Raw genomic sequence first — 26,545 nt, 5'->3', positions numbered from 1 at the left:
AAACAAACCCCCTTTCTTGTCTTCCATGTCCAAAATGAGTCCAGCAGAGGCCTTGCAGCCAATTCACGTGTCATAGACTGTTAGTGTAAGTGCACCATGTGCATTAAACAAAGAAAATTAAAAAAAACGACAATATTCACATGCTTGGGATTAACAAACAAACGGAAAAAGAATCCCGCCCGGCAGCTGTGTGGCAGTGCTGTGTTTTGATTAATGACTCATTTTGATACAGATTTGGGTGAATACTACAAGCAAGGAAGGCCATGGACCCGTACATGGCGCCGTATAATTGTAGTGTACACACCGGCACCTCAACCGTAAACCTGTCCATAGAGCCTCTCCACTGACTTTACGTTCAGGTGCTGTGTGAAACATGATTAACTTTTCCACCGCTTAATGAATGACTTTAATCAGACGTTGTCACTTTTGCTTTGATGCGAGAACACTTCCACATGTCACATCAGTAGATTCAGGTTTCACACTTAATCAGCACTCTTGCATCTCGACACACAGTTTGGCACACAGACAGTTAGTCTAGAGGGTTTTTTTTTGTTTGTTTGTATGTTTGGATTTTTTTGGCCGGCACTTCCGTCCCCAACATGTGACATGCCATAAACAGTCATCAGCAAAATCGGATATTGGCGATATTTGAGTTATTGCTCGATGGTGTGTTCGCCGAAAGCGTGATTCACAGCAGTTACATGAGTTGTGTTTCCTTTGACACTCGTAAATTGGAAGGAAGCTAACGTTGTCTTGAATATAATAGCGATGTTGGCAGACAGTGAGGTGACGCATAGAGCCATGATCAAATGTAGAGACATGAAACCACAGAAACCTTAAAACAGGATGTGTCTGAAATCACATCCAGCTTGCCCAGTCAAGGAGACCGTCGATGCCAAAAGAAATTTGTATTTTAAAGACTGGGTAGAGGAGTGCAGATCCCGTAAAGCGAATCCCCATTCGAGTCTCACACCGTCGTACATGTTTGACTTTTATTCAACATTTGTACAAATATGTTGTTTTCTTTTCCACCCCTGTCTTTGTTCCTCAGCGAGCGTCGTGAGATGGAGCGGCGTCTGGAGGACCTGAAGAAAAACCGTAGCGTGGCATTGGGTCGGCAGAAGGGCTTTGAGGAGGAGATCCTGCGTTTTAGGAAGGAGCTGCGTGAGGAGCAGTACTGCCAGGCTGAGGAGCGCTACCGAGACAAGATGATCGTCATGAGGACCACTGAGCTGGCCAATAAAGACCTGGACATCTACTACAAAGCCCTGGACCAGTAAGATTTCAGCAAACGAAAAATATTTATTGTGATCTCTTCGATTGCATTTACCACAACAAAAAAAAAGAACTGTAGAAGTGCATTATAGGTAGTGTGCGGATATAAATTTTAACGTTAAAAAATGATATTCGCAGTAAATATAGAGGGTTTAAGGCTCTGGCACATATTATAGTAGTTAAATCGACCAAAGTTTTTCTTATCAGAATTTTAGCTTGGAATTCTGCTGAAATCAACATCAGCCCCTATTACATTCAACAGAGGTGCAGTGTATACACATCCAAAAAGATGATAGTACTTTTCTCTGAGTGACTGTCGTTGGTTTTGCTTTAACGGGATGTTCAGCTCATCCTGGGAGAGAACTGAGGATGGGCTCAGATGCTCTGTGCGTCATTCGTATTTGTGTAAAGATGTCTTTTTTTGTGTGTGTGTAAAGATGTCCTCTTTTCTATGAACCTGATGTCATCCACGGTGATGAATCATATTGGATACCATAATTGGTGCCAGCCTTGGAGTCCCACCCAATCTGTTGACCTCAGTCTGGCTCTGATAAAGAATAAAGACACGATGGGACACATTCTGGCCGAGTCAGTCAGACACTTTCCATTGGCTGGATGCTAATAACAAGTCAGCCGCAAGGAAATAGCGTTGAGAGGCAGTCCGTCTCCATGGAGACGGTTCAAAACTAGATAAGAGTAAAGAGTAAAGCATAAAGCGGTGGGGTGACTGGCCGTTTCGTAGGACGCAGACTCCTGGAATGACTCAGGCGTTTTGTCTTGACGGAAAGTTATGGTGCGCACACATTAGATAAGATCTCATTAGTACCACGCTCTCATCGCTTAAAGCCGAGACCACGGTTTACACAAAAACACGTTTCGTAATCAGTCAACTTCGTAGTACGCAGCTCTTAAAACTTTCGGCCATTTTTTGGCCACTTAGTGTCGTCCATTAACGGGGGGGAGGACACATACAGAGATTCAAGGCATATAGCTATGACTGCCACAGCTCATGTCATTTTGATTCCAAACAACCAAAGACCAAAACTTTTATCTTAAGGGGTTTTTTTGTTGTTGTTTGTTTGTTTGTTTGTTTGTTTGTTTTTGGAGAAAATACAACGTGCAAAGCATACACAGACTGAAACATTAGAATCGCTTTGGAATATCCTGTGATCTAACTACCAAAATGTAAATCTACATGAACAAAACTGCTGCCTCACTGAGAGATTTGTGCTGTTGTTTTCTGTCATGTCCAGTTCTATCTGGAAATCAGCCATTATTTTGTTGCCGACACTTAGATCACTGAATAATTAGTCCGTTACAGGACTGAATCACACCTCATTCTGTTCCAATTTATTCTACTCTTCTCCCGTCTAGCCATAGGCTCAGGTTGCGAAGCTGGTCTTGTTTATTTGTCTCAGCTTGGTAACATTTCTAAGCAACGTTAAACATGAGGTTGTGTAACTAAAGCTCTACGCTCTCGTTGAATCACAAAAGCCTTCCGTGTCCGCATCATTAGTCATTTTGATAGAAAAATTAAATCCAGGCTGCAGGGAGGCCTGGTAGACCGGGCCGACCCCCAGCTGACGCTGCTGAGAAGGAGGGAAAAAAAACAAAAACCAAAGATGACTCACTTGGTCTTCCTGACTCCTCCCTCTGAATCATTGTGGATTATGAGGTCAGGACGAGAGGTGGGGTTATTCCTCTCATGGTTCCTGATAGCTTACATGATAATAATAAATAAATAAATAAATAAGAAGCTTACCGGTAGAGACAACTTCATAACACGAGCGTTTTGCATGCGTTCAGCCGTAGATTGCTAGCAGGTCAGCGCATATCCGCATTCAGATGTAGAGTTCAGCGTAATGCTAATGTGGTGTTGGATAACATCAGAAAATGGATGAAGCCACCCCCAGCATTGCTGAAGCTGACTGCAAGCCAATATCTCAAAAAGCATCAGTTAGACATATATGGCAGCTTCCTGCTGCATGTGCACAGAGGAAGTCCCTCTGCCTTGTATGTCAAGCAGACAGTGTCTGTGTAAGTGAAGTTACATCAGCAGTCATGGAGGCGTCACTGACCACCTCAGTGAAAGCATCCTCTGGTTATGTATCAAACTGAAATGAGTAGGATTTCATGAAAGCAAAGTGCCTTTGTGACCAAAAGCATGAGCCTTTGATGATTTGGCCGTTGATCCGACCCTCCCCCGCGGTCGCCAACGAAATCCGTTCCTTTGCAGTGGCTCGCCCCGCCGATGTTAAGCGTCTCCATAGCTACGTATGGGCGTTAATGCAATGGTATAAAGTGATGCCGCTATGACGCAAAAACTCTCAATTTTTTTTTTTTTTTTTTTTCATGTTTTCTGTCCTGTTTTTCCTAGGACTTGCGCGCAGTTTCAAAAGCAAAGAGGATCAGTAGTAACACTGACATTTTCTCAAATTCTGTAGAAGTGATATGCGAAGAGTCCACTCGCTGGAAATTTATTTTATGAGTTTAAAACTGTGTTCTGGCATCACATTTGTACATTTCCTCGCTGCAAGGGCAATTTACAATTTACGCAGACTTTCGCAGACTCTTTTAGCCAAAACGACTAAGTGCATCGATCAGATCACATTGCCCCATAAGCAAACATCACAATAAGGCTGTCGGCCTTTCTGCTACTTTTACTTCTGTGTTCTTTGTATTTAAATGCTATCCTGCCTGGTCGTTGCTTTGGGTTTTGCACAAGTTGTACCTCTATAAAACTGTGTTAGTTCTGTTGCAGTGTTGCAACAATGCAACAAATACAGTTATTTGAATGACAAAAACAATGACAAACAGCAGGGGACAAACAGAAAAACAGCAGTAGATGAGTAGATGCCCAGGGACCTGCAGGTGAGTGCAGTCAGGGATGGGGATTCGCTGGAGAGTGCACTGTGAGACACTTAACCCAGAGTAGCATGATACCCATTTGTGTTTGAACTGAAGTGGTTTGTGTTTGATGTACAGCCTGTTGTCTGTTGCATTTGATAAACGAGGTACTATAATGATCAAAGTCACATAGCAAGCCTTAATGTCAGTTTTAACATTCCCTGTGGTAATTTGTTTGTTGAGCGTAGTATCGGCAGACCAGTGTTTACCCCTGACCGACATGTTATGAAAAGTTCCTAATGTTACGAGTGCGGTTAGAATAGCAGGTATGTGTGTCGTGTATGACATTGGGATTGTGTTGAATCAGTTGTGTTAACATTTATTTTCGTGTCATTTCCTGCTAGTGTCACAGTTAGCCACGGACATTTTTGTTTTGTTTTTTTTAACCAGGCTGGATGTTACAGCCGGTCTTTCAAACGTTTTTACCATGACTATCAATGACTGGTATGTCCTAGAAATACAGTTAAAGTTTCTAATCTAATCATGGTGTGGGAGGCAATGGCCTCAGATGAATATTGTTATGATATTATATTGATGTCATTCCCAGCCACATTTGAGCTCGTCAGGGCTTTGTTAGATTTAAAACTTGTCTATCTCTACTCAGTGTAGAAATGGAGGATAATTCTGGCCAACCCCACAGATGTTAAAGATGAGCAGTCCATCAGTCAGAGGTGTTTTGGGGTTTTTTTTCCCCCCTTATTGAATACTGGTAGGAATGTCCTCTTTTATGGCTTTCTCATAAATTCATTGAAGAGAAAAGGTAGAGAAGTGTTCTTTTATTTGTCTTAAATAAGTGACGCAGTGTGTAACAGACTCACACCACAGATGCTCATCTTCCAGGCACTGTGACAGAAACCTGTTCTTGTGTGGTGAGCCATCTTCACTTTCTAAATTAAAGAAACCTGTTGCTAATCTTTTTGCAAGCTGAGGTTGACTTTGTTGTGTCGAACTGGATTTATGTAAGGATTGTGGAGGGCGTATTGCAGCAGTCAGTGCAAATCATTTTGAGAGCTGCACAATAAAGTATTGAGTGTGCACAATTTGGTTTTGTTGCTAGCCAACCCACCTTATCAGCTTATCCAGGCAGACGAACCTTCTCATGGAGATTGTATCACTGGTTCATTTCCTCTGTACAGAAAGTAATCTGATTGGAAAGCCCAATTCTCACATCATCCTTGTCTTATTGACACAAATTTTACCAAAAAAAAACCAAAACGTTTCATTCTGGAAAGTAGCGTTTAATGCACGCGTAGTATAAATCTTTTAGCGTGTTGAAAATGTTAAACTCATACTAAAGGATAACCTTTGATAACCTACGCAGCAAACAATAAAGGTTAATATTTAGCCTTGATCATGTAGTTGAATGTGAAAATGTGAAAGCTGATTTTTATCAGCTCCTTGTCTGTTGTGTAGGACCATCATGAAGTTTCACAGCATGAAGATGGAGGAAATTAACAAAATCATCCGAGACCTGTGGCGCAGCACGTACCGAGGCCAAGGTAACACAGAACGCATCACCAAAGCATTACAGTACACGAGCCTCCACAGAACCCGGGATGAACTGTCTGTCAAGTCTAGGTCAGTGGGTTTGAACGCGTCCATCCGCCCTAAGGCATCCAAGCCGTATCGGTTCCTTTCACGCGCCGACCGTGTTGACTTCATCTCCATGGTTGCGCTGATGTGTTTTGCTGCGTGGTCTACGTGCTGAAGAAAAGGCAAATGACTGACAGACGGTGTCACGCAGAGGCTCAAATGCTCCTTCCAGTAATATGAGCGACACTAAGCGCGGCTTATCTCCAAGCCACACACACCTGACACCATCGCTGTTTGTTCAATACGCTTTCTAAATAAGCGATTGCATCGTTCACGCTTGTCATGCAAATCACTTTATTAAAGATTTTTTGTGTGTGTGTGTGTGTGTGTGTGTGTTTGTGGCCAAATCAGACATTGAGTATGTGGAGATCCGGTCAGACGTGGACGAGAACGCCTCGGCCGGGGTGAAGAGGAGGACCTATAACTACAGGGTGGTGATGGTGAAAGGTGACGCTGCTCTGGACATGCGTGGACGCTGCAGTGCGGGACAGAAGGTAGACGGTGTTCTTCAGAGAAATCCTCCTTTTGACTGGTTCTCTCTCCTACAGAAGGATACAGAGCTTTGTAGTTTTCTTTAAGTTTTCTTTTTTACTTTGTTACTTTGTCTTACCATACTGAACGTTCAGAAGTTTTGAAATCAGAAGATGTCACACATGTCAGGATCAGTCATGGACCACAGTGGCGATTCCTAGACTTTGGGGGGGGGCCCCCAGGCAAAGATGCCCGTGGGGCCCCCACACCCCCCTAAAGATGCATTCAGTCAGTTCAGCTAACGTTAACCTATCTAGCTAACATTAGCACATTTGCCTGCAGGGACAGTATAAAGTAAAATCAATCTAACCGTGATGTATTTATTTAGCATAATTCTATCCACTTACCGCTGTCCTGGTGTCGTTTTCCCTCCTTTTCTCGTTTTTTCTTTCCTCTCTGGTGACCAAAAAGGGATTCTCGTTTCACTGAGCTGACGGTTACACCTAACATTGTATGTATGACAGTTACAGATCCAGCTGTCATATGGTAGCTAGAAGGGGCCTCACTTAGTGGGGGTTTTGGGGCAGCCGCAGTGCACTGTATAGTGCCTTTGTTGGAGGTTTAAGGGGGTTTATAGTTGTCATTGCAAAATGTGCCAATGTGAGTGGCCATCGTGGGCCCCTTTTTCCCAAATTTTTTTTGGGGAGGCCCCAAACATTCGACGGGTTTGCCTCTCCTGACGGTGCACCCCTAAATGGCCCGAAGATTTAATCTTTTTTCAACTTCTGATTTCGTAACAACGTTGACTACTTCTAACAGACGTCTTTTTAGCAGTGGAACTTTAGAGACATCTAGTTTCCATCTGTGAGAGAGCAGTGACCTTATCCTGGAGCTCCATGATCTGTCTCTGTTTCATGCAGGTGCTGGCCTCTCTCATTATTCGACTGGCTCTGGCCGAGACCTTCTGTTTGAACTGTGGCATCCTCGCCCTGGATGAACCCACCACCAACCTGGACCGGGAGAACATCGAGTCTCTGGCCCATGCCCTGGTGGAGTAAGTACCGACCCTTACATGTAACCTTCACACCTTGGATGTCGTCCCTCTTATCTTGACACCTTACTGTGCCAGAGTTATGTGATATGACCCTGTCTCACACCATTTCCCAACTATTAGTATAAACCTTAAACGTACACCACTTCTGTGGCCTGTGTTAATGGGCTTTTGAGAATTTTTTTTTTTTTTTTTTTTTTATCGTTCTGTCTGTTGAAATCAGAAACATTAGTTTGGTAAAGTGAAGTGGTGAAAATGATGAGGAGAACACATCCAAACTGGAAACTGTTTAGCCAGAGTAGCTATGAGGTCTTGAGTTGTATTCTCTGTAGTATGGTAGCTTTTAAAGGGACTGTTTGCTCTTTGGACAGGATCATCAAGAGTCGCTCCCGGCAACGCAATTTCCAGTTGCTCGTCATCACCCACGACGAGGATTTTGTGGAGCTCTTGGGCCGGTCCAACTACGTGGAGCACTTCTACAGAATTCGCAAGAATCAGGACCAATGCTCTGAGATCACCAAATGCAACATCTCCTCCCTCAACTCCTACCTTCACTAAAACGGAAACAAAGCAAAACCCCCCAAAAAAAACTCTGGTATCAGAGAACTGACAAACACCGCGATGAATGTTTAAACCTAGATAACATATCCCTGTGGCAACGTGTCAGTCTACAGGACTCCCTGATTGTGTGTTGACTGTTCAGGGTTGAGACTGAACACCGTTGGTATCATTTTTGTGAAGATTTCAGTGTTGGTGTGTTACTCCTACCCGGCCTTACACTTTCATTTGAAAATGTTCAGTTATAAATGTTTACTTTCTTCTTCATCAAAATGTTGTGGTTATGAAGTTATGTACACTTTGAGGAGCACTTTATCCCACTGGGTGGTTTCACACTGTATTTTCATCATCGTGTTGGCCCATAAACATTCATATTAAACAGACACGCTCTACTGTCACATTGCATTTTTCAATATTTGTCATGCTGCGAATTTACAACACATTTCAGAGTTTTGTTTTTCTGTTTTGTTTGTTTTGTTTTGGTTTTGGTTTTTTTTTACTTACCTACCAATGAACATGAGATGAAAGGCTCACTGTTTAAAATACAAAACCGAAATGGCTCAAGAGAAAACCACTAAATGAAACTAAATCTCAATCCTCAACTCATGTGTTACGTCCCCGGTGGAGTGTGGTGTCTAGGGGTATGTAGGGGAACGTAGCATAAAGGACCCACCACCTGTGCTGGTTTTGGGACAGCGTGATGAGGTTGGTACCTGTGGAGAGAGAGAGAGAGAGAGAGACGCACACGAAACAAGACGCACAAATAAAACACAGTGCGCCGCACGTAACATCGTGTATCAGCTAACACGCTGGCGCGTTAAAACCAAATGTGACCAAAGAAATTATCGTTTCTCTCGTGGGTAAACAGTGTTGAAGGAGCTGAGTAAAAAGTTTAATGCGTGTTGCCTCCTGTGCAGTGGTGCTCCAACAATGCTTCCAGTTTCTTTATGAGATCACTAGAAAGAAAAGTAGAAAACAGTGCTCATTTATTTCCTAACAAGAGTTCAGAAGAAACACACATGCCTGTCCCACCGTTAAAAGTTCATGTCACTGCTGAAATTCTCCCCGTGAAAAGCTGTCTCTGCAACACCATGATGGATCTGTGACAAGGCACTGCACCGGGGAGGCATAGAAACAGTCTAGGGAAAGAAAAGGTAATGGTAAAAATGGTGGAGATGGTAAAAAAAAAAAAGTTGGTTAGAAAAAAGATCCATAATGAAGAAATGGAAGAGCATTAATGCACCGGGTCTCTCTGGAGGACAGGAACCCTACCCAAACTGAGGTGATGGGCAAGAAGGACAATGGTTTATCAAGTGTCAAAAAAACAGCTACGGGCCGTCCTGAAAGAATCACAGGCTTCATGATTCCAGAGAAAGAACATGTCTAAAGAAAAACCATTTTTGCAACTTTTCGTGTAAGTGTCTTTGATGGGAGAGTGGTCAGACACAGTCCACTCCTGAGAAAAACTCCTAAGAAAAAGAAAAAAAACAAAACAAACACCCCCCCCCCCCCCCGCAAACCTGGTGTTAGCACAAAACCAGGTCAGTTCACTCAAAGTCAGGCAGCAATATGTCACAGAAGTGTTTCCCTCCAAGTGCACTAGGTCACTGTGTTATCCTCACAGCACAATGTGTTAGACTGCTTATAGCATTTGGATAATCTTAATTAAGGGGGAAAGGCAGGGACATGAAAATCTGAAGTTAAAAAAAAAAATATATATATATATATATATATATATATATATATATATATTTTTTTTTTTTTTTTTTATTTTGTAACCAATGTTGTGAATCATTCTATGGCACACTTGCCAAAAAGGGCTGAAATGTACACCCATTTTGACCATATCACTTAATACTTTTTTATTTTTTATATATATATATATATAGTATATATAGCGCCCCACTCCCCTCTGTATTATGAATACCTTGTATTGCTTGTAAATAACAGAATTTTGGGGTTGTGTGTTTTTCTTATCCGGGCTACATATATATATATATATATATATATATATATATATATATATATATATAACTGTATACACTCACTGCTGACTTCATTAGGAACATCTGGAGATACATCTTCTGGGTGTACAGTTAGAAACTATAGCCCATCTGTTTCCATGCACAGTCTGGGTCAGCCACTCTCTAGCCCTTTATCAATGGTAAGTTTCTGATGACATGATCGCTGCTGGCTGGATAGTTTTGGGTGATGGGCCACTCTCAACCCAGCAGTGACTCTGACGTGTGTAGAAAACCTTAGCAGTACTGCTGTAGCTGATACACTCATGTCAACATGGCACCTGCTGTCTTGTCATGACCATGTCAGCGTCACTGCTGCATTGAGAATGGTCTGCCACCCAAATAACATCTTGTCAACACTTAGAGAGTGACCCCTGATGAACTGGATAGACATAGCTGACCAATGGTCCATGCCAACAGACAGGCTACAGTTTGTAGTTGAACATCTATTTAGTGTACCTATAAGGTAGGTGTAACTCATTAAGTGGCCAGTGAGTGTAGGTTCACAGTACTTATTGCATATAAAGTGGTAAGTTTATGAGACTGACGATTCCTTATAAATGCACCTTACTTTAGACTACAGTTTACATAACTTTAGTGTTGGGCTGATGTAATTAGATCATCTGTCACATCATCATTTCAAATGACCTAAACAGTTACTGCTCAAAAAACCCGAAATATCCAATATCAAAACAAATCAAATTCTCTTTGATCAGAACATGGTTAAAATCCTCTGTCAAATCTCCACATCAGAAAGGCGCGCTGTAATCTTTCTTGGCAGCTTGTCATTCATCTTTAAATTCCGCTGTTCAGAGAACTTCAGGCTACAGGCCTGAGTGTCTAATCAACCACATCTAAACTAAGATGTGATGCGCCATAGACCTAACTGCTTACGAAGCAAAACTTACACTTCTTAGAAGGGAGAGGAAAGGAAATCAAAAAAAAGAGAAAAAAACCCCAGTGTCTCGGGTTTAGGTATATATACACCGAGACGCAGCGTTGACTGTCACACTCGGCGAGGTAGCCACCAAAAGGGCTCTAACTTGAGAATCTAAGCGCTCACCACTCGTTTAAATCAATTCAAACACAGTCAAGATGAAGGCCATTTTGTTTGTCCTCATCATAGCTACAGTCTGTACAGGACATCCAGTGAACAGGACACATATCGTCCTGAAAGAACTGAAAAGCCATGTGAAAATACTTCTTGATGACCTTTCAAAGGTAAGAACCCATTTATTTGTATACTTGTTTGTTTGTTTGTTTGTTTGTTTATTCATTGGTAATGTGGTTCATTCAGATTGTCAGATTACTAGTAACATTTTTTAAAGGCATTCCTACTGTGCGATGTGCTCCTATAATGCTAGTGCATCTTATAATCTCAGTTTAATTTTATTTTAAATCTTTTTTTAAGGAACATTTGGAAACCTACGTGACTAACCTCAGGAATGAAAGCAACGACTGCAAGGTAATATGCGTCTCCTAGATGTCGACCCTTTTGTCTTTTGTATATTACTTTGTTCCTTGATGGCTGCCTTATTGCTTTTTGTTTGTTTGTTTGTTTTCAAACATGATTTAGAGCAAACAGATACTGATAATGTGAGAGCTCTTGGATAGTACTTTACTCTAGGTTATCATTGTCTCCCGAGGTTTTCTACTCTATTTCATTCATTTCATTGAACCCCAAATAAACTCTTTTCTATTTTCATTCGTTATAAACCCACAATATGTTACGGGACTAAAACTCTCAGCTAAAAGACGCTTTTTTTGCTGAAAAAAAAAAAAAACCCCAGCAACAAAATTGTTTTTTTCTTTTCTTTTTCTTTTTACAGCCATTATACTTCTGTCATGCTGAGAAGGTTCTGTCTGGACAGGAGGAGCTGTCTAACCTTCCACGGGTACAGAATGTTGTGTCAGCACTGAAGGAGTACAACCGCGAGCATGTGGTAAGCCGGACCTCCCTAGACTCACCTCTCACCTCCTCTAATATGGGAATACTTTAATTTCCTTTTGTCTAGTTCAATTACCAAGTAACATGCGGAAATGAAGAAGCCATTGGTTGATGATGTTGAATGAGAATTGTGAACAGATTCATCACAATAGGGTGTGAAAGGTGTTGGTTCGCTTAATCTACGCATTAAGATAGACCATGTTTCTTTCCCTCTAGAAAACCTGCAAGGTCAAAAACACGGGAGAGGAAGTGTTTCTCAAGATCTTCATGGAGTCCATGGTCAAGTGCATCCAGAAAACTTACAGGACCTCTCACACCACATCCAAGCAATGAGCGCAAATGGGAAACTTTGAAAAGAATGTTGCTGGGATTCTTTCCCCCTCCCCAAGCTGAATGATATTTTGCAAACTAACCACCTGTTGAAGGTGGTTAGTTTTATCCTGTCGTGATGGAATTTTTTAAAAATGCTTATCAATAATAACCTATCGAACATGACTCTTCACGTCGCTGTTGGTTTTTAATTGTATAGTAGAAGTTAGCATAGCTCATATTTATTGTTGAAAATGTCAAACAAATGCAGAGCATTTCAGGGCTGTTTATTTCATCCCTTCTAATTTATATAAAAAAACCAGTATTTATTTTTATGACTTTATTTGAAGTACATATTTATGTGACAACAATAACAGTTTTTGGTATCAAAATTACTAAGAGAAATAAAACTGAGAGCAAGAAAAAAAAAAGTCTAGTGTCTGGAATGTTAATTTTGTGGGCTTTTGTATTTTAATTTATATTTTACAAATTAGAGAATTTGTAACTTTTTTTTTTTCACTCTTGTCATTGGGTCACACTGAAACACAGTAAGGTCGGAATTATAGACACTGTTCAGGCATCCATGACTGTGCTTTCCAGTGGTCATATACAAACATAGAGAGAGACTGAAGGGTAAAACTGTGGGATACATGGTGGTACACAGTTAAACATGGTGACATTCAGATTAAATGGTGACATTCAAATTCAATTGAAATGTTGTGCAGTACAGGTTTACAAAGAGTCAAGCACAGTTTTGTTTTTGTTTTTGTTTTGTTTTTTTATTGACTTGGCTGTGCTAACCATGTTGAGAGGAACTCCTCAAAACAAACCACAGTGGTTACTATTCACGCCATTCCATTTATGTTGAAAAGCAGTTCCTGTGATTCCTATATAGTTCCTGTTATGTCTCAAAGATTTGCAAGTATTACTTTAAACTACTTTACTTTAAAGGTGCTAATCATAGGACGCACATGGCGCCTGCACAAGCAATTCATGATGTTTGACATAAAAAAAAAAAATGTACATCTCATATCTCATACTTGTCATCAAATGATAAGATTTAGTTATTTAAAAGTCTTAAGGCTGAGTAGGCCAGTTTGCACTGAAAATGCCATGTCAGTTTGTGACCACTTAACGATAAAGTTTGTTTGGTCCAGGATGGTTCAAAGAAGTGAAAAGGGAGTTTACGCTGGTCACTCTATTAGTCAACATACAACATATAACCTAAATTGTTCTTACTCTTTAGCTTAACAGAAACGAATGCTACCATCTCCATGGTCAGGCGCTGAAAAAGCACTTAGTTAGTTAGCATTAAGGCTTTAGTGTGTGTAAGCATCCTACTCAAAGAAGTCTCACTTGCTTCCATTTGTTTGAAGTTCATCAAAACATTACATTCCTCTGTAGGAGTATGGTTCTAAGTTAGGTACTTAAGTTCATATTAGGCCTACCTGTACACCTTTCTCTGATGGACGTTTCCATTTGCTTAAGTTCAAGTGCATCGCACCCGACACTTTGGTCCCTTTATTGTTACAAACATGGAACTGGAGAACTATCAGTAATATTTATGAGGAGCAAAACTCTGCATATACCGTTGCATATTTTATCTACCCACAAATGAATACGCCTTTCACTCGAGTCGGATACCCTGTGTCTGCTCATCACTGCAAGATAAGATAAGATAAGATAAGATAAGATGAGATACGATACGATATGATACGATACGATACGATACTTTTATTATTGCCACACAGCAGTGTTGGTGATAATTGTTTTGGTACAGAATGGTAGCTCAGTTCCAGTGCACAAGAAAGAAAGAAAAGCAAGCTTAAAGGCACCATAAATCATAACAATAACACACACAAGATGGAAACACATGAATGTGAGAATATGTCCAGTGAATATATACGATATGTACAGTTCGCTTCGCCATCTCAGTTGGCACCATAACCACTACGACCACACGCGCAAAACGGAAACACATGAGTGTGAGTATAAGTACAGTGAATGTATGTGATATGTACAATTCATTTCCCCAGTATATCAAGTACCCAGCGGGCAGGAAGTACAATGCCCTGTGTGCCCAAAGGAATTCTGGGAGCTTGCCTTGTGGGTTTTGGCAACCAGCATTGAGTATCCCTTGTCAGCAGGGGGAGTGTTTGCATTCAGGAGGGTTACAAGGTTTTGCTTGTCATGTATTTGGGTAATATTAAATGCATTTTGTGTATTCACCAGCTTAATTTCCCCGATTTATGTCTGCATGATCTTATTACAATTGTGAGCAGTGTTTGGCATGTTTTATTTTGTGTTGCTTCTGTTGAGAAAATGACTTTGAAGAATTGTGGTTATATTCAACTTTTTCTGGGATCAGCTTTGTCAGCAGGAGTTCATGTTAAATGCAGATAAGTCTAAAGGGACGTGTTCTCATCTTTTAAATGAAGACTGGTTCTCAGGTCCTTTTTGTGTGTGTGTGTTTGTGTGTCTTTCTTGGAAAATCAGAGGGTATCCTCCCAATATTGTGTAGGTCTCATGTTAGATGACAGTTTGAGTTTACAACCTCCTATAAGAGGTCTCCTACAAAGGCTAAAGTCTCTATTTCAGAACAAATTCTCCTTCACTCTGAGGGAAGGAAGCAGTTTGTATTGATTACTGTCTTGCGTTTGTGGACTGATTTAGGTAAGGAAAGGCCTACATTCCCCTTTGTTGCAAAAGGTCACAGTTCTCCTGTGTACCCAATGGAATTCTGGGAAAATGCATTGTGCATTTTGGCAACCACCACTGAGAAGCCATGACAGGGGGTACAGTCACTGCATTTGGAAGCGAAGCATGTTCTCACTTTTCTTTTCCTATTACTGTGTTTTGTTTGTTTTGTTTTAAATCTCAACATCGGCGATGCACTTGTTAGTCCATGCAACACAAAGAAAAAGTCTTCTTGCCAGTTATAGCCTGACAATTACGAACGAGTTTGTTGCTGTGAGAAGTGAGGGATACTTTGTGTTTTTGGAAGCTGCACCATGCCTACTTTGTCATGAGTGACAAATTTGGTGATGAAGGGGCAATATTGCCTTTTCTTTCATTACTTTACAATTCCTCCTTTGTGCTTAAGGGAGAATGCCTTGTGTGTTTTGGTGATTGCCACTGTAAAGTCCATGTCAGGGGAAATAGTCATGCTGTTGTCACCCTGAGTTGCTTGTCAGATTTGTGATTAACATAAAGATTGTTTTGGGTATTTATCAGTTTGGTAGGCCAGGATAAGGTAAAGGTACCCTCTGGTCCTGTTTGTCCAAGGGATATCTGGGGAAGCACTTTATGAGGTGAAGTACTGATGCAACACTATATAATATTACACAATATTATGATTATACATCATTACGTTCCATTGTACTATTACTACTATACCATATTTTCATTAAGACAGATGTAGTCATTCTGGTCGGTGTGCATCACTTTCACAATACCTGAAACGGTTTCCCATCAACATTCAACACTCTAAATGTGAACATAAGTACAGATCATTCTTAATGTTTGCCCTTGTGACACAGACTGTAGATAGTGCTGTTGTAGATTTGCATCATGTTTTTGTTAAAGCTTTCACATAAATAAAAACTTGGTTTACTTCACTGCCTGTCCTTGTTATGTATGATCTGTGCATTTAAAGAGTAATGTTATAAGTCAGTAGATTGAAATTGGCTCCTGTGAAATATTTGTCATGAGAAGCTGTCAGTTATATTTGATAAGATCTTGACGTAACCAGTGCTATAAGCATAAACTAGCAGGTGTAAGCAAGTGTGAAGTAGTTACTTTTATTAAAAACAACAACAATAACAACAAAACAATATTACAGCAAAAGAACACTTTTGAGTGAGAGAGTGGTTAAATAGGACATTAACATACATGCTTTATACATAAAGCTATTTTTGTAATGAATCCTTTTGTTGTCTTAGGGTCAAAAATGACACGCCACTATGTTTAAGAGCAGAGAAAACCCCCTAAATAATCTGTTTTCAATTTGAAATCTGATGGCTTTTCCTAGAGTGACCCCAAAATTAGAAAAAGTGAAACATTGCCTTTGTTCATATTTCCATGAAAGCTGAACACCACCAGGATACAAAGATTGTATTAGTGTCATTTTTGAACTGTTTGACCCTAAATTTGACCCTTAGTTATAAAATCATTATAACACACACACACACAATGAGAAGTTGACATTATGTGTGCTACTGATTGAACTCAGACAAAACTAAAACTTTCTTGTGCAGGTACAGGTCTCCCCTCAATGACAGAGGTGTTGTAATAAACACGAGTGCTATCCATTGATTAAATGCAATCTTTCTGCACTGCGAAGAGGGAAAACCCAGATATTCATAAAGGTTGTGTTGAACGACAGGTAGTTTCTTCATGCAAAACAGATTTGGGGTTTAAAATTAGAGCTGATTTATTTTAGGAGTTTAGTGAAGGGTCATTTTTGACCCTTAGGACAAGGGGAGTAACCTGTATTACTATTCCCCATGAGAAAGAAATACTTGCACATTTGTGATGTCATTGTGTCTGCCGATCAACATTTTAAAAGAAAAAAAACTGATAGCCATGGCATGATCTTCTGTAAGGCCCTGTCATTGTTTAGGACACTGATGTAGAGCAGTGCTACTAACACATCCCCACTGGGATTTTCATTGTTCAATGTGACAAGGGAGGACAGAATCCTGATGGAAACTAGGCCGATAAAAGAGATATAGCAGATGGCTTTTTTTTATATTTTCCCCCAAGACATTAAGTATAAGAAATCACATCACTCTAATTACAGATTTTCTCTAAATTTACTTGATGAAAGTGTGAGATACATTTTTTCTTGTCCTTTCCCACTTTCACTAATACAATATGTTTTTTTTTTTATCTGAAAAAACTTTCAGAGAAGCCAAAGCAAAGTTATCCTTGGTGTAAGATAGAGAAAGTAATAAAAAAATATAGTGTCACGTAGAGACCTTTTGCTGTCTTTACTTGGTATGAGATGACAGTTATCAAATCTGGGTTCTCAGCCCCTGGTCCAACAGACAGATTTGTGTGTCTGTAGTAAAAGGTGGACTGTTTTCCTGGTGAAAGGAGACATTCATTTTTAGCTGTGTGCTTTTATGATGCAGTGTTGTCTCATATACTCTCCACACATGGCTTCAGACAGTACACATAAGAGAGACACAGTGTAGAGTCTCACACAGGATCAGCTCAGATGTGGAGTGGAATGATTGATCAGTGTGAGATTGAACAGCTTTACTGGAGTGTGTTTTCCTTTTTGAGACTGACTTGGTGATGAAATGTAATTGATAATGTTTTCTTGAAATAACCTGATGAAGACAATGATCAATTTTTTCTTATTACAGTCAGCACACCACATTCGTGGGTTTGACTTTCGCAGATTCGATTATTCACGAGTTTACCATCAATAATTAAATGGGATTTTGTTTTAGTTTTGTGGACCGCAGCTGCTGCACGTAGAGCCGAAAATGTAAATGTGATACTCCCCCATAATTTTGTGACCTTTCCAGGATGCTATAGACTTTTTTTTACATTATTATTCATGCCGTTGTGTCACAACCTGCACCGCCATTTTGGACTTTTAGTTGGATATGTCTTTGTGCTCCTGTTCTGTGTCTGTCTCCGCCCCTCACCTGTACCTGTTTGTCTCATTATTAACCTTGTTTAGTTTCAACCAATCCTGTGTTGCCCTGTTCAGTTCTCCTATTTAAGTCCTAGTGTTTGCCTTGTACTTTGTCTATCGTTGTTTGTGTTAGTTTGCACAACAGTCATGCTACACCTTCTTGTTATTGGTTTTTTGTTCCTTTTCTGCACATGTATTTTGATCTTCAGTTCCAGTAAAGTCATCCGTTTTTCACTATCATCATCGTGTCTTTGCACTTGGGTCCTGCACCACACCGCCAGCGTGTCACGTTGCGTTGAGATAATTTGCCACTATACCTTTAAGAAGAGTTATTGAGTAACATAGTGAAGTTCTTGTCAGTATAGTAGAGAGTTTGTGTAGAAAAAATAAAACTTAATGAGAGAAGAGAAAAGAGCGAGATAAAATGTCAGAGTGACATGTATTTTTGTGCTGTTACAGAATAAACTACAGAGATGACAAAAGTAAAAGTAGAAGTACTTTTGCTTAAAAAAAAAAAAAAGACACTTGGTAGAGTTAAAATATCCCTCCTGAAAAATACTTGAGTAAATACTTGAGTCCTCATTATTATCACGGGTTTTGATATGACATATGCTATCATATTAAAGTGGAACGTTGTGATGCATGTTGGGGGGGGGGGGCAGATGGGTGGAGCTACCCAGCATGCCTTGGGGCGCTGGACTGTTTAACCCTAGTTTGCTATTGTTCAGTTTATGTTTCCCATAGAAGTGTATTTGTATTGTTCGTCATGTAGTCTTTGTGTTGTGTTGTTAATTCTTCTCATAGGTTATTGTTATCTGTGTACCGTAAATGTAATTGTCTGTGTGAATGATGTACTTTCCTCCTACCGTATCAGCATGTTATATATGTTGCCTCCTGGTTTGTGCTGTTGCAAAGTAAAAGGCAGTGTCATCACTCTGGAGAAAACCCAGAAGCTCATTAGTAAATGGTGATGTAATTTACACTTTACAGTAAGGCTCTCTTTTTTCCAGCTGATAACTAATAAATAAATGGTCATAAAAATGAGATGAAGCTGACAGTTTAACATACTCACTGATAAAGGGACTACATAAAGTAAGCTAAGCAACTAGCAAGATCTGAGATTTAACAGAATAGATGGATGAAAAGTGCAGCAGTAACATGATCTTGCCAAATAGTGAGCCCACATTAACATATGAAAACTGTGTTACAACTTGCTTATAACTGTTAATTAATGATTTATAAAGTGTTTACAACCTAATTAATAAGCTAATCGTAAGCCATTTATGAATCCTTTATAAGGGTAGTTTTATTGTAAAGTGGTACCTATGTAAATATGTATTTATAGTGTATACAGGCAGTTCCTGGGTTACCAATGGACTGTCAAAAAAGTCTATAAGATAAATGAAATACAATGGTTTGTAATAACGAATGCACACACCACTTTGTGACGCTCATGAAAACATTGCGTGGCTTCAGCGGTTCGTCTGGTCGAGGAAGGAGAACGCCGTCTGCCATTATACCAAGACAAACATTTGAGTAACTGACGCTAAGTAAGCACCGTATGTACATGTTCCTACAAATTCGACTTAAAGGCAGATTTAGGGAACGGATCTTGTTTGTTCCCCGAGGACTGCTTGTAGTTTTATGAAGCTTGGTGTATAGCTTAATTTGCATTGTTTGATTGGGTAAGGTCCTTGAGGAATGACATTCTCTATTCATGCGTGTCCAGGTTCAGCTAAATGCAGACAAGACCAAGGCAATGTGTCCTTATCCTCTAAATGAAGACCAGTCCTCAGGTACTTCACTTGGTTCTTACAGGACTTTCCAAGAGAAATTAGACGGCATCCTCCTAATCTTTTTTGACTCTCGCATCGTTAGCTTTGTACATATCTTCACATGTCACCACTGGGATTTTCATTGTTCATAGTTAAGAAGGAGGGCACAATCCTATGTCCCTGTATCTGAATCCATCATCCATGGGCATCATCCTCAAAGGTACGGTTGTGATGGACAAACTTCAGGATTGACAAGGTAAGAGGCCAGAGCTTATAAGTTTAGCTAAAGGCTCAGATATTGCAGTTGTCATGTCTTGCGGGACGCAGCTGAGGGCAGTGGCTCTGATAAGATGAGTTGTCCGAGTGGGTCAGGGCATGGACTGCTGATCCACTGTGCTTATCCCATCCTTGTCAGTGTGACTGTCTTTAAATGAAGTGGAGCCTGTATCAGGCATCAGCCCCCGAAGGCAGCTTTCAGAAAAGTTTGGGCTCGTGGGGAGCAGTAATTAAATGCCTTTCTGTGCTCTGTGACTGTCAGGTAAGAGCATCTGAACTTGTCTGTGGAATGAGGTGATCTGAATTTTCTCGTAGGACTGCGAAGAGCAGAGGGCATGTTTGGTTCTTTGTTCCTCTTGTGCCGTTCCATCACCACCCAAACCTCTGCACAGGCCTGTCTTACTGACTTGAAGGACAGAACACAAAGCAGATGCTGTATCAGCCTAATATGTGTTGTTTCTCAGTTGGTGCTTCAACCCTTTCCAGCAATACTGACCTGGTCCAAACCAACTAAAGGATGCTTAGCAGAGGATGGTTTCGATCCATCGACCTCTGGGTTATGGGCCCAGCACGCTTCCGCTGCGCCACTCTGCTCACCAACACCCCAGATGGGACTCGAACCCACAATCCCTGGCTTAGGAGGCCAGTGCCTTATCCATTAGGCCACTGGGGCTGGTTGACTCCTCCCCTTTGCTCTTATTATTAACGTCAGCCATTGTTGCCAATTACAGTAGATCAAGTGTCAACTAAACGTGGACACGTTTGATGGTTCCAGAAAGATCTGGTCATCGTGGTCATCATGCAGTGTCTGAAAAGAGTACACCTACAGTATGTATTGTATTAGGACTGGGATGCCAGTCTCCTAGTGTAAGGTGATCCATTTAGCATTCAAGAAGAAGCAGGGTCAAAAAACAGATTTTCCACAGGTTGAATAGCACAACAAGACGTGGCAGGAAAGTCAGAAAAGGTCCCACCAAGATTTGAACTTGGATTGCTGGATTTAGAGTTTTAACTGTTACACCACGGAACCACCTAAGCACATATGTTGGTCATTGTGGAATAAAGGTATAAAGATAAATGTGGAAAACAAATGATTTCATTTTAGGATATATATATATATATATGCCTAAAATATCTGGGGAAAAACACGCTGTAGTTTTGATTATTTAATCAGACTTTTCATGTCTAACATTCAAAAGCACAAAATTGTCAATTCCAAAATCATAGTTTGTTTGTTTTTTTAGTAACATGTTTTTTCGTATATTGTAAGAAATGATAAATTCACTGGCATCACACATTAACATCATCATAACAGAAAATTCACTATGAAGTTTTCTATGTGAACTCATGCTAATTGCAAGATTACATATGCAAGAATTTTATTTGTAATATCATACAGTTTGGAATTCTTATTCATGCTGGTTTTCCCTGCCTGTAGTCAACACAATGTGCAATACACAATGTATAACTTAATCAACAGTAGCATCAGAATATAATAAGAATATTCAACACAACACAGTGTACAGTACAGACAATATACAATATACCATCCAATAAATGGCCATATTTGATTTGTATTCTGCTTGTTTTGGAGGTTACTTCTGATAATAGCATCTGCTAAATGAATAAATGTAAATGCAAGTATACGATCACCATCCACTTTATTAGATACACCTTCCTTGGGCATACACTCACTTTATGAGGTTTGTCTACCATATGGGTAAACTATATAGGTGTCTACTATAGTTTGTAGCCCGTCTCTACCTCTATCCTGCTCATCAACAGTCAGATTCTGACCAAAGGGCCACTGTTGACTGGATGCAGTGTGTTATAACAGACTGTTTATAAAACTGCCCCTCTGTCCCAGTGTGTGCTGTGTAGCAGTGTTCTGTTCCTTGTACACAGACAGACCTCTGTCATCTCTGTGACCCTGTAAAGTAACATAGCATTTGGTAATATCTTGTCCTTGATGGTACACTTAAATAATCTATTTTCATTTTGAGCATTCCTATCGAGACATAAACATTCTCAAACCCCTAACTGTGATGTGTAATTATATTAAACACACACACACACATAAAACACTTGAATTCATGCTCGCTATGGTATCCATTCTCCTTAATGGCAGTGAAATTAATGTTTAGCATCAGCTGCAGACATTCATTTTTGTCCCCAAATACAGTTAACTTCAATTACATTGAATTGGCCAGTAGAGGGCATTAGAGGCCCTGAGAGATGAAGTATTGAGAGCATGCTCTGAACTTGGATTGAGGGATACATAGATTCTGTCCATAATAATCAAGGGTGGATAAAGTAAAAGTAGAAGTACTCTTGCTAAAAAAAATGTGTTCTAAGTAGAGTTAAAGTATCCTTCCTGAAAAATACTTAAGTAAGAGTAAAACAGTCACTCATTTACAAGTTACAAAAACAGTTGTCACTTTAACTCTACTTAGAGTACTTTTTTTTTGCAAGAGTACTTCTACTCACTCACTCACTCACTCATTATCTAAGTAGGGTCATGGGGGGTGTTGGAGCCTATCCCAGCATTCATTTGGAAGAAGGCAGGGAAACACCCTGGACAGGTCGCCAGTCCATCGCAGAAGAGTACTTCTACTTTTACTTTATCCATCCCTGTTAACAATACATGTTTGTTTGTATTTGTGACAAATCTCCCCACCGGAGGCCCGAGGTAGGGGGAGTGGGGGAGTCTATCAAATAGTGCACCTCTAACTTTGTACATTACTAATGCAATTAGTAAAATCAGTCACACTACGAAATGCTATCAAATAAACCACAGTTCATCTGCCTCTCTTTAGCTGATCCATATAAACTCTGGACAAGAATAAGCAGAAACATGTTCTCGCTCATAAGCGAGGGAGCTCATAGAAAGCCCAGTCCACATTATTTTAGGATTAACGTTTGAGTTCTGGTAAAATGTCACTCCGTACATGCAGCCAGTCTTATGTGAAGATCGCAAGGTACATAACGTGATAATGTTTAAGAAGACGGGGAAAGCGTACACTGGCTGTGCAATGTATTTTGTTGATTTGGGAAGTCAGAATGACCAACATAGATTACTTGATTGTAAACAGAGATGGCAAAAGTACTAAAAGCAGAAGTACTCTTGCTAAAAAAAGTACTCTAAGTAGAGTTGAACTGACAACTGTTTTTGTAAAGTGTAAGTGAGTGACTATTTTACTCTGGTCCACAAATCAAGTTTTCTTTGCATATGATATTTGTAAAATGAAATCAACAACACGTGTTAGTAGAATCAAAACTGATCCAAACTGATCGCCATAGCATAATCTTCTGTAAGGCCCTGTCATTGTTTAGGACACTGATGTAGAGCAGTGCTGCTAACACATTTCAATGTGTAGAAGGAGGATGGAATCCTAAATCCCTGTATCTGAATCCATCATCCATGGGCATCATCCTCAAAGGTAAGGTTGTGATAGACAGACTTCAGGACCACACAAGCTGTGTGCCTTCTGTATGGTCTGACCAATGCATTACACATCAACTACCCAAAGTGTACACATCACACTTTTGAATCCATTCAGCAGGTAATACTCAGTTTAAGAATTACCTAAAACCAAAATGACAAACCCTTGTTACACTAGCTTCTGAAGAAGAAATTACAGGTGAAATTGCCAAATGCACACCTGTTCAGGATAATGTATTTTTTATAGTACAGCTGGATCTGGTTTTGAGAATTTTATGTTTGTTTGCTTGACATTTGACACAAGCTATAGCTTATTTTATTTTAAGTGCTGTTGTAGATTTGCATCATGTTGTTGTTAAAACTTTCACATGAATAAAGACTTGATTTACATCACTGACTGTCCTTGTTATGTATGATCTTTGCATTTACAGAGTAATGTTATAATATAGTAGATTAAAATCCCGCGACCCTAACCAGGATAAGCGGTTTAGATAATGAATGAAAAAAAAAAGGATGAATGAATGAAAATTGGTTCCTGTGAAATATTTGATAACAACAACAAAACAATATTACAGCAAAAGAATACTTTTGAGTGAGAAAGTGGTAAAGTAGGACATTAACACACATGCTTTATACATTCACCTTTTTTGTAACTGAACATGAGAAGATTTCTTATTCTCTCTTTCTGCATTTCTCTGACATTTCTCTTAAGGAGGACGTCTTATCCCATGTTCCTGTATATTTCATTTGGTTTTAAGGCGAGACACTACAGGTGAATAGGGTAAAAATTTACTAATAGATATCACCATGAAACTTCCTCAGTTGATTACTTATATTAAGACGATTGTCTTGTTTTTTTGTATTACAAGTTTTCTGAAATTTTGTGTTTAACTATGCAAATGAGGCGGTATCTAATTAAATATGCGCTAATTTGCCATGAGAAAGAAATGTCATTGTAATGTATTTGTATTGTCAAATACTCGCGTATTTGTGATGTCATTGTGTCTGGCGATCAACGTTTTAAAAGAAAAAGTCTATGCGATTGGGAAAGCCGCGTGTTTCGGAAAAGAAATGTAGTTCAAGGCAAATTAAAACATCTTGAAAATACTCATCGTCTGCTGAAATGTATGAAACGATGAAAACGAAAGACCCGACCGAATTAGTGCAACACCATAGTGCGCTAGAGAAGACTGGACTGACTACACATCACCTGTCGCATGGCCATTGATGAATCGCGACTTATCGACAAATGAGCTGACAGGCTTACACACACCTTAACCCGAATCTAAAGAGCGTCTGTGCATTGTCTTTTGTATGATTTACTTTAAGAATACGTTAATTATTTAGTTTTACCCTTTGTGCAACTTTCATTTGGCAAAGAAATGAACACCCCGAAAACGCACATGGCCCGCGAGAAAGAAAGGTTGCTGTTCGTCAATTTAAGCGCAGAGAACAAGCCATTAGCAAACATTGAGAAACGTAATTACATTTAAAACCGGAGCGAATTATTCCGTCGAAAATAGAATGCACTGAAGGTTCCACAGAATGCTGCAAAAAGTCAAAAAATGACAAAGAATGTCAGTCGTGAACCGACACTAGAGCGATCAGACAGCTGTGATATTTCTCTTCCTACATCGAGCTACTCTTCAACTCTGAAACCACCGTTGAAACTTTACTACCGACAACGAATTATTTGATCGATTAGTAACACTTTTCAAAAATATCAACTTAATATATCAAAAATATAACTTAATTCAACGGATCTTCGCCGAGGACCTACGTTAGCTCACAAAGCTATCTGCGGGGAAGCAACGAACGTCTTGCTGTATTAGCGGCTACATCATTCATATTTACAATTATATTTGAGGTTTAGACAACATCTAAAAGACGACATATTTGTAATTTTAATTAATTTTTAACTTTTGATCTTTGTGTACTGTTTATTTGATAAACATCACAAATGCAGGTTCACTTTGCCGTTTTAACAAACCGCTTTGGCCAGCTGAAACTACGGCCGGTGATTTACACCGCCAGTTTAGCTGCCGCTGCGGTGGGAGCTTTTTATTTATTTTCTAGGTTGCGGGATGACGATGGACGCAGTGACCGGGAAAAGCAAACGGCGGAGACTAAACGCCAGACAACTGACGAGGGTATCTAAACTTATTGAAAGGATTTAAATAGCATCATTAGATAAAATATGTAACTGGATTAACTAGGCTATTTAAGATTAGCTAAAAGTACTCTCCATTTGACAAAGGTGATTTAACTGATGCGCTGTCATGGTAACGTTGTATGTTTCGCTCCATCTTGGTTTTCCATTGCTGTGGCAACCGTTACTAGGTTCTTGCACGTGCGCCCCCCCCCCCTCCCCCAACAAGCAATGATCTGACAATGACAATTAGTATTAATGTTCTTTAAAGTGCACAGGCTAAATACATTCATACTGAGATGAGAACCAACAAATTAGTGTTCCCGTATTATTAAGTAACTAAAAATAGAGGTTACAAATATTCAGACCAATATTTTCAGTACTTTTGTATTGTGAACTTGTAAGGAAAACACTGCCAGGTTTTCTCAGTGCAAAAATCTGCTCTTTGCTCATTGAATCCCAGAACAGGAGTTGCAGGACAGCTCGTTTGTTTTTACCAATGTATTCTCCAGTGACGGGTCTTTTCTCTTGTATCAGTAACCATAGAGCGTGTGGGCCTAGCCATCGCTGTGGAGTGTGTCACTGATCTGACAGACGACTCCGTGAGACATCGGACTTTTGGAAAGGACACAGAGCTGTGTGATGTCACCAGAGCAGAGGTAGACATCTTTTCCCCTTTAAGAATTCTGGGTTATTGGGGCTAATGATTAAAGAAATAGCCTTGGGGAGAGTCAGAATGAAAATGCTCTGATTTGGCTTTTTTGTGGTCATTTCTCTTCTGTAGGAGCTGAATTCTCAGAACGGGCAACTGTTGCCTTTTGTCTGCAGCCCCCGATACTGTGGACCCTTGGTCGCTGTCAAAGTAATATTATTCATACTGTGCATTTTCTTAACAGAGCACTCTATTTCAATCAGTTCCATCAGTTTCTTTAATCCAACTTCCTAAGAGTTGACTTCTAGTTGGAGTCTTCTGATTGGTCTGTTTTATCTTTGGGACTGCTTTCATCACTATATGTACACTTCCATAAAAGAATATCTTGAGAGAATGTGAGAGAAAGTGAGATCTTGAAGTATGTATAGAGTGTGCATACAGTAATCTATGAATATATTGTGGTGTGTG

General features: G+C 39.9%; 1 protein-coding gene and 1 non-coding gene across 2 annotated transcripts in view; one reads left to right on the top strand and one right to left on the bottom strand.

Annotated features, from left to right (window-relative positions):
* rad50 (RAD50 homolog, double strand break repair protein) overlaps positions 1-8,220 on the top strand; it is a 29,399-nt gene extending 21,179 nt beyond the window's left edge. The window contains exons 22-26 of the mRNA XM_030793412.1: positions 1,052-1,276; positions 5,596-5,681; positions 6,127-6,269; positions 7,167-7,300; positions 7,669-8,220. Coding sequence (XP_030649272.1) covers positions 1,052-1,276; positions 5,596-5,681; positions 6,127-6,269; positions 7,167-7,300; positions 7,669-7,855 — 775 coding nt within the window. The 3' untranslated portion in view covers positions 7,856-8,220. The remainder of the gene's footprint in view (positions 1-1,051; positions 1,277-5,595; positions 5,682-6,126; positions 6,270-7,166; positions 7,301-7,668) is intronic.
* Positions 8,221-20,434: 12,214 nt separating this feature from the next.
* Positions 20,435-20,507, bottom strand: trnar-ccu (transfer RNA arginine (anticodon CCU)). The gene has a single exon. It is a non-coding gene; the product is annotated as a tRNA-Arg (tRNA).
* Positions 20,508-26,545: the final 6,038 nt, after the last annotated feature.

This window comes from Chanos chanos, chromosome 16, assembly GCF_902362185.1.
Source record: "Chanos chanos chromosome 16, fChaCha1.1, whole genome shotgun sequence".
In the NCBI taxonomy this organism is placed as follows: domain Eukaryota; kingdom Metazoa; phylum Chordata; class Actinopteri; order Gonorynchiformes; family Chanidae; genus Chanos; species Chanos chanos.
The sequence above is the reverse complement of the archived record's forward strand: the minus strand, read 5'-3'. Positions and strand labels throughout refer to the sequence as shown.